The sequence below is a fragment of the Helobdella robusta genome, assembly GCF_000326865.2.
Source record: "Helobdella robusta unplaced genomic scaffold HELROscaffold_61, whole genome shotgun sequence".
Taxonomy (NCBI): Eukaryota; Metazoa; Annelida; class Clitellata; order Rhynchobdellida; family Glossiphoniidae; genus Helobdella; species Helobdella robusta.
In genome coordinates this window covers 661611-671508 of record NW_008705338.1, presented here as the reverse complement: position 1 = coordinate 671508, position 9898 = coordinate 661611, and the positions used below count along the sequence as shown (strand labels likewise).

General features: G+C 33.1%; 2 protein-coding genes across 2 annotated transcripts in view; one reads left to right on the top strand and one right to left on the bottom strand.

Moving 5' to 3' along the window:
- The window catches only part of HELRODRAFT_193863 (hypothetical protein), a gene marked incomplete at its 5' end in the record, with an annotated part of 7916 nt that extends 4760 nt beyond the window's left edge, over positions 1–3156 (bottom strand). The window contains 2 exons of the mRNA XM_009029719.1: positions 2588–2690; positions 2974–3156. Coding sequence (XP_009027967.1) covers positions 2588–2690; positions 2974–3156 — 286 coding nt within the window. The remainder of the gene's footprint in view (positions 1–2587; positions 2691–2973) is intronic.
- Positions 3157–8742: 5586 nt separating this feature from the next.
- Positions 8743–9587, top strand: HELRODRAFT_145252 (hypothetical protein; the record flags this gene model as incomplete). Its single annotated transcript, XM_009029718.1, has 3 exons — positions 8743–8802; positions 9082–9222; positions 9363–9587. Coding segments are annotated over 3 exons (426 nt in total), but the record flags the coding sequence as incomplete, so codon positions are not given.
- Between the last annotated feature and the right edge of the window lie 311 nt (positions 9588–9898).

Genomic DNA, 9898 nt, shown 5'->3' with positions numbered 1-9898 from the left:
TATATATATATATATATATATATATATATATATATATATATATATATATATATATATATATATATATATATATATATATATATATATATATATATATATATATATATATATATATATATATATATATATATATATATATTCTTAATTTCTTAATTGGCTGGTCATCTTCTTTGGTCTCCGTTTCTTCATCGATAGCATCATATTCTTCTTTGTCACTATTTACGATGCTAGTTTTTATTACTTCTTTGTTTTCGTTGTTGGTTAAGCGCCGGGTTGGAAGTGAGGTTGTCTTTTTTGTTGTATATTTATTTTTGGTTTATTGATGTCGATTAGGACTGCTTCTGCAATTTTAAGATGCGTGTAGTTGCTGTTCTGGTATATTACTTTGGTGTTGCTGTCGAGGATTTCACGGCTAATTGTGATTGAGTGTGTTGAGTCCAAATGAGATTTGATAGCACCACTCTGTTTAATGCATCGTCAGCCTTCTAGTCAGTGAGGTAGTAGTAATCCCGATATATGAGTCATGTTGACGTGCACAGCCGTCAAAGGGGCAATTAAATTCATATATTACGTGATTACGCTTTAACTCAGAGTTATCTCTAGGACTGCAGTTGTTTTTCAGTATTAGGTGAGACGTCTTTTTATTGTTGTAATAAATTCGGAGTTTAACTTTACTATTTGGGTTGGAATATATATATATATATATATATATATATATATATATATATATATATACACACACAGAGAGATTGTGGGTCATATAGGGGTGTGAAATTACTAGAGCACGGAATGAAGGTAGTGGAGAGGGTGCTTGAGAGGAGGTTGAGAAGTATGGTGACAGTTAATGAAATGCGGTGTGGGTTTATGCCTGGTAGGGGAACGGTGGATGCGTTGTTCATGGTGAGAATGTTGCAGGAGAATTATAGAAAGAAAAAACGAAGATTGTACATGTGCTCTGTGGATCTAGAAAAGGCTGTTGATCGAGTACCGAGGAAGGTCATTGAATGGGCGTTGAGGAAGAAAGGAGTGAATGAGAGACTTGTTAAAGCTGTGATGCAGCTGTATGAAGGGGCAAAGACAAAGGTGAGGGTTGGAAGGGGGATGTCGGACGCTTTTAGTGTTAAGGTAGGAGTGCATCAAGGATCAGTGTTATCACCGTTTCTGTTTGCAATTGTGATGGATGTTGTGTGTGGAAACATAATGGAGGGGTTGTTATTTGAGATTTTGTATGCAGATGATTTAGTCTTGATGGCGGATAGCATGGAAGAATTGCAGTTAAAATTTGACAGATGGAAAAGTGTTATTGAAAAGTAAGAGTTAAAAGTTAATATTGGTAAGACGAAGGTAATGGTGAGTGGGGAAGGTGGGGAGCGAGTGATAAGTAAAATAGACCCCTGTGGGGTATGTGACAGGCGAGTGAAGGCTAACTTGGTATTGTGTATAGGATGTCAGAAATGGGTGCATAAGAGATGTAGTGGTGTGAGGGGGGCACGGAAAAAGGTGGAAGGCACGTTCAAATGTAAGAAATGTGATAATAGGACGGACGCAAGGACGGGGTTGAGTGGTGGTATTGAAAGAGTGGAAAGCTTTGTTTACTTAGGGGATAAGCTGAATGCGGATGGAGGATGTTTGAGCGCAGTTACAGCTAGAGTTCGTGTGGGATGGATGAAATTTAGGGAACTGGGTTATATATAGTGTGGAAAGAAATAGTCAGTGAAGATGAAAGGGAGGGTATATAAAGCATGTGTGAGAGCAACGATGGTATATGGTGGTGAAACTTGGGTGTTGAGGAGAGAGGAGGCAAGTGTACTGCAGAGGGCTGAAAGAGCTATGGTGAGGATGATGTGTGGGGTTAAAGTGAAGGATAGGAGGAGTAGTACAGAGCTGATGTCAATGATGGAACTGAATGAGGACATTGTGACATTGATAAGGAGATCGAAATTGCGGTGGTATGGACATGTGTTGAGAAGGGATGAAAGGGTCGGGATTAGGCGAGCGTTGGATTTCGAGGTTGAAGGAGTGGTAGGAAGGGGTCGTCCGCGATTGGGATGGAGAGAGCAGGTGGAGAAGGACAGGGTGAAAGCGGGGTTGCGTGATACTGAGGTGAGTGACAGATGTGGATGGCGTCGAGGGGTATTTTGGTTTCATCATAGGTAGCCAAACGGCAACCCCCGATCTCGGGGAAAATGCCGTCTAAACGTGTGTTGTGTGTTGAATATATATATATATATATAATCATACACATATACCAACCAACCAACCAACCAACCAACCAACCGACCAACTGACCGATCAACCAACCAACCAAACAAACAAACAACTAACCAATCAATCAACCAACCAACCAATACCAACCAGCCTATGAGCAAATCAACCAACCATCCAACATACAAACTAACCAACCAACCAACCGACCAACCTAACAACCAACCTAACAACCGACCAACCGACCAACCTAACAACCAACCAACCAACCTACAAACCAACCTACGAACCAACCGACCAATGAAACAACCAACCTACAAAACAACCAACCAACCTACAAAACAACCAACCAACCAGTCAACCAACCAGCCAACCAACCAACCTCTCCTCATACCAGCTCGATGTGCGGGACCATTATATTCAACATAATCAACGTACGTGATCAGTTCTGACCTGTTCTTCCTGTGGTTCTTGATTGCGTACGTCTGCAGGCAATGGTGGTAGTAATCAATTGAACATCATTTTTGACATGACACAACTCAACAACTCTACATTATAACACAACACATACACCCCATCATGCATATTGCTTAATGCATCATAAAACGTCAATAAATAATACACACACGTACACACACATACATATAAATCTACATGCTACAGAACACACACACACACACATCTCTAGATCCTATAACACACACAGCAGATCCACACAAACAACACCACACATACACACACACACACGCACACGCACAACAACACAACCTGAAGGGTAAAGCCACACGAGGACCCCTCCTTGTTCAATATGATGGTCCTCCGACATCGATTCTTCAGAGGGTTCGACTTGATCTTCTGATCCTCGTACAACAAACTTATCTCTTTGTAGGAGGCTGGCGTTGTTGACGCTGACGTTGACGTTGATGACGTTTTCTGTGGCCTGAAGCCCATGATGGATGGTGATGTCTGAAACATTGGTAAATATTTTTTATTCTTATTTCACTTTTAGTTACAATTTCATGATTGATAATAGCATCAAAGTTGTTGCTTGACTCAAATTACATCTGACACCAACAAAAAAACATTTGTCAAAATTTAATAAATTTTTCAGCATAAAAACTTTAAACATTCCTCAATATTTCATATTCACTCAGCTAACTGATAGACAACAACGGCTACAAAAACAATAGCATCAACAACAGCCAGCATAAAAACATCAACGTAATAAAACAACAACAGCAAAATATCTCAACACAACAACTACATAGAAAACATTAACACAACTAAATAACAACAACATGAAAAACAACATTAACACTAATAATACAACAATAATATGATACAATAAAGTAGCAGATATACAAAGATATTGAAATGCTATGTTAGGTGCATAATAGAACAATACAATACAATACAATGCAATACAATGCAATGCAATACAATACAATGCAACACAATGTAAAACACTAACATAACATCACAGAAATTATAGTGAATCAAAGATCAAACATTAACATACAATAATCAATACAATACAACATGGAGTACAGTACAGTAAAATACAATACAATACAACATAAAGGAAACACAAACCAGCACAATAAAACATACACAAAATACAATACAAACCTAAATAATACAATGCAGTACAGAAAAATACAATACAATGTAATAAAACAAGTATAGTAGAATAAAGTAATTATTTACTATATTAAATAACTCATATTACACTTGATGAATTGTTGACCATGTTTCATTTAAGCTTGAAACTTATCAAAATATTTTTTAGGTTTTTTGGTCTTTAATTATTTATTTTTAATACATTAAAAGCGGGACCTGCTACAACATTTCATCTTCTTTTTCAATAACAGTACATCGAACACATTAATCTTGTCTTCTGCTACAAGTACATCCCATTAACCATGCAAATGCGCACACACACACAAACACACAAACTCAGTGAACCACTAAAAATAAATAAAATTCATCTCGTAAAAAATTTAATATATAATTATAAATTTATTTATTGCAATAATTGTGAATGACTTGTTATACAATACAATTAAAATATAATTTATTTCATAATTGACACGACTTTCCATTAAAACTTACAGAACTATGGTCAGAAGATTTCATCTTCTTTTTCAATAACAGTACATCTAACACATCCATCGTGTCTTCTTCAATTAATTATTCTTCTTATTTATTGCAGGTTTAAAAATTCAGTTAAATGTTAATATCACATCATAACAATAAAATCAATTACTTTAATGTGGTTTTATTATTTGTTATTTAATAACTGAACTAAAAGCAAAAATAATTTTTTAAAAATAAATATTAAACAAAAATAATTTTTATTTATTTACCCACTTATTCATTTATATTTATATTTATTATTTATTTAACAAAATTTGTTAATAAATTGCCTTGCATTGAATGTAATATTATTCTTAATGGAGAAAAATGATAATTAAATAAATCACAAACTAAAATTAAGCAAAACTTTTTCTTTATAAATTAATTTTAATTTAACTGCCAACCACCTCTGCTCTACTAATTAACAAACTGCAGCTTAATCTAACACTAACTCATTTTATTTAATGCAAAAAATTCACTAAATATCCAAAATCAATAAAAAAAATCTAAAAAACTAAAAAAAATAACTTGAGGTTAATTATCAATTAATTAATTAAAAATTAATATCAGCTGATGGTGGAGAAGTTGTTACCAGGCAATGCTTGTTAGTAGAAAACTCGCCATCTTACATTACGATTAAGTTAACGTCAGTGACCTATTCCCTAACATTTTGTCAAAATTTTAATCCACAATTTTTATGGAAATCCAAATATTACCTAACACCATATATAATTATATATATATATATATATAATATAACATATTATATTAAAACATATTATATCTTATTATTATATTATAACGTATTATATTATTTTCTATGTTATAATATGTTATATTCTCTCTCTCCCCCTCTCTCTCTTTCTATATATATATATATATATGCCTAACACCGAATTCCGTATTTTTGGAATATGAATTTAAAGTATATGCCCATATAAATATATATATAATAAAGTATGCCTAACTATAATTTTTAGATATCTTATTATTGAAATAAAAATAGTAATTGAGCTACAGTACTTGACTTAATGTCTCTTGCTCATTTGAAAAATGGTCTGAACTCGGAAGATACACTACGAGACTAAAAATTATAAAATGTCTCAAATCTTTTTCTTACTGTTTTTTCTTTTTTTAATAAAAAAAATGTTTACAGTAAAAACGGTAATATGCCTCTTATGCTACAAAGTCGTTGTCATCTTTATGACTCTGCTGTCTTCAAGAAGCTTCCATCATGATCATCTGCAGTTAATCAATATGTATCATAATTATGACTCAAAAAACTGACGACAACTCATTTTTGGCCCAAGGAAGTTGATGTTAAGTATTATTTGTTACACAACACAGAAGCACGATATCAAAAAGAAAATTACTGAAATAAACTGAAACACCGTCTTGTTTTTAGCAAGAAGTCTATTTACAATATATTATTTCCTCATATGCAAGACAGAATTTTCCATTTGACTGCGTTGATTTTGAGAAGAAGTTTGTGATAGATTGACAAATTTAACTGATTGTTCATGGACAAACATAACCACAAACTCAGCGTTTCATGGCATTCATTTTTTGTGCACTTGGACATGTTAAATTTGTTAGGTAATGTACACTGCAATAACTAATAACATCGCGTCTTTATTAATGATGAAAAATTTAACTAATAAAATATAATAATAATAATAATATTCTAATAATAATAATAAATATTTATTTATCTCATCTTGTAGATAATTCCACCATTCTAGACACAAGATTACTTGTTTATAATGTCATTGCAACCTTTTTTACCAATCCATTTCATCTTAACAATAAAATCAAATGATTTATTTGCCTATGGGTAATGCCAGCGATTATCATTGATTTATTGGTATCGTTATTTTTTCCGAGACCAGTTAGTAGGGGGAAGTTTATTGAATGAATGAATGAATGATTGGATAAATGAATGAATGAGAGATTAATGAAATAATGAAAAATGAGGAACTAAGATGAAGAGTAGGTTGATGAGTAACTTTGCTTTCAGAAGATGTTATAAGAGAAATTTCTCTCAACGAAACGTTCACAATATCATTGAGCAAACAGTCGAAACCTACTGCATACATTAGCAGGACTAATGACTAGAGCATTTTTATTTACATTCTTTTGTTGTCTAATCGATGTAGAAAATGACCAGCCAAGCGTTAAATAATTGCGGCAGACGTCTGATGTATACGGGGAGTCGCTTTCAATAGGCGGACTACATGCACGCGTCGTCGGAGCGGAAATACCAAAAACAATGGCTTCTCTTAATGGATTTGTTTCGCCCGTTAATTATTTTATAACTACGTCATATTTACTTCATAATTAATTTATAATTAGTTTTTAGTTATTTTATATTCATTTCATCACTATTTTACAATTCCTTCATGTTTATTTCATATTTAGTTGAGAGCTGGTTTGCCGGTTACAAACAGTTTATTTTCACAACAAATTAAAAACTTCCAGAACTACGAAATATTTCTCGTTGCCCGATTACACGAAATACTGCTATAATAGGTCTTCCTCTCTCTCTCTCTCTCTTTTTCTCTCTCTTTCTTCTTCTCTCTCTATATATATTGTCATATATACACATGTACAAATATATACACAGACATATTTAAATAAAAAAATTCATAGAATTTAGCCAGTTATATCATCCCTGCTACACAGTTCATTACCTAAATATTATTTATGAGAAGTGTGACAAAAATTTGAATTGAATAACCGATTTTTAACTGTTTTTGCTATTAGCCAGTACCTACATTTTATACGGAGATACTGTGCTCGGCTCATGTAAATTATTTTCAATTTTGTAGAAGTTGTCAATTTTTTTATTTACGTGTGTGTGTGTGTGTGTGTGTGTGTGTGTGTGTGTGTGTGGTGTGTAAATATACGTTTATATACATGATAGAACTAGTATTTATTGAACATGTTTGTATGTACATATATACATAAACATGTATACATTTTTGTATAATCTGTTGTAAATAAATATGAGTAGCAATGACACTTCAAGGCGAATGAGTTGTTAATCATTGTTGAGCAGCTCAAGAAGATTTTGCTGACGAAATAATTTTTTGCCATCAAATTTTCCAGAGGTTTCCAGGAGAATGAAAACATTGTTGACAACACACGGGCTGTTGTTGGTGTTGTTGTGGTTGAGTTTCTCCAACGGCCAGTCATTTAATTATTCCAAGTACAAAAGTTTCTCCGATGATGACTATGGTCTGCAGTGCTACGCTGCTTCCCCCAAGGCGGAGGTCAAGGCGAGGTCAACTCTCCAATGTTCCGTCATTTGTTCTCGGTTCAAAAAGAGTTTCTGTAACGTTTTCAACTACGTGGAAGATTTGGTAAGTTCAGCTGAAGGTGGGGATGGTGGTAAGTGTCAAGTGTTTAGTGTCCAGGTGATGGATAAGAATTTGCTGGATTATGTGGACGGATGTTCAGCTTACGGGGTCAGTTGGTTTGAAAAAATTTCAAATTGTGTTCTTCTTAGTATTTTATGAATCATTTTTATGAAAAAAAAATGACAATCAGTTTTAAAATCATTATATTTTTTACAGACAGGTAACTTCGGTTAGATTTTTTAAATATTTTATTTTTTAAAAGCTCGTTTGAAACGATCATTTGCATTTGCAATAAATATAAAACCAGTTTAAAATTATGATTTCGTAAAACAATAACACAAACTGAAATATTTTTTGTGCAATTTTACGGCGTTTCATCACAACAAAAAGGCAAACTCTACGCCATTTATTCTTTAAACTTGAAAGTAATTTTGATTATTTTCTTCGTAAGATATTTTATAAAATTGGCAAGCATTTTCACATCTGACGTAAATATTTGAACCTGAATCAGATTACGCATACATAACGGTAAACAGTTCCTTGTGTGAGTTTCCATTCACTTACTCCGGACAATTGTACTACAAGTGCACCCAGCTGACCAACATTCCACAGAACATGGGGTTCTATTTCTGTTTGGTCAGGCCCCGAAACTTGGCAATTTGTGTCAATCCTTCTGGTTGGAATGGAAATTTTTGCAAAATATTTCTGATGGATTCGTGTCAATTATATGTCCTGTCATGTCAATTATAAGTCATGTCATGCCTATATGTATGACGGCCTCAAGATGTTCTGATTTTTATTTTGTTGAATGAAGTTTTAGCATGAGTTTCAGCGCTGATTTGGTTTAAGAAAAATTTTCACTATTATTAAGAGCATTAATTAGTTATTAATTTAACATTATCGCGATAACTTTAAATAAATTATGTACCCATCTCAAATGGACGTTGGTACCCTAGACTACATTGCTACTAACACAACCAAATTGTTGTCCGTTCCAACATTTGCTTCTCCATTCCCTTTGATTTCTGTTAATGACTGGATCGTCGTACAGCAGAGACTCGATAACAGCCTGAGTTTCGACAGGAAATGGGCCAGTTACAAGGTCTGATACGATGTGAAATTTCATTTTCACTAAAATTCGTTTATATTTTTAAATTTACCAAAAAGTTTCAGATTGAAATCTGTTATTCACAATAAATAATAAACTTTGAAAAATTAATTGTAAGTTTAGATCAGAGTTATATTATGACTAATTGAATTGAAACCGGAATTTTGTAAGTTGAAGACAAAATTAGATAGAAAACTGAAATGAAAAATTTTGAAAATCTGTTATTCTTTTTACTGCATCAATCTATTTATTAATGATAAAAATGTTTTAAAGGCTGGCTTTGGATCGTACGACTCAAACTTCTGGTTCGGTCTTGAAAAAATTTATCAGTTAACCAATTCAGGAAATTACAGGTTGCGGTTTGAAGTCTTGGGTATTGGAATTTGGTTTTCCGACGAATATGACTCTTTTTTGGTATACTGTATTTTTTCTATATAATGTAATCTAACTTTTTTAACGCTCAACTACAACTTATTCTCAAATTTCATTTTATAAGACTGACAAACCGTTAATGATAATTTTTCGAGTTTTTGATGTTTTAAATATTCCATTAGATTGATTCAGATTCAAATGACTACACTATCCACGTGTCTGGTTACAGCGGTGATAACTTGAACATTCTCAACCAACCGAAACTTCTAGGATCCACGACCTATCAAAATGGTCAACCATTTTCAACCACTGACAGAGACAGCTCTTGCGGATGTCCCGGCATGAATAATGGTGGCTACTGGCTGAACTGTTGCTTTGCCCAAAATCTAAACGCTGACCACAAAGGATATTTCATGAAGAAAACTGGCAAGTGGGAAAACCTCACTCACAGCAGAATCATGATTAAGCCATCTTAAAGGCAATGGAAAATATTGTTTACATGGATTTGTGACATAAATTTCCATTTTTGTAAATGAAATTAAAGATAATACCATCTACGGGCATTTTTTCTTACAGACACTTACATTTTAAAAAATTATTGTATTTGTCATGAACTTTTGACATTTTGTGCATTACAATTTTTTTGAATTATATAAAATTTGATAAAGGGAAATTAAAAAAATGAGTTTCCATTTTGAAAGATTTTTCGGAAGTAAAT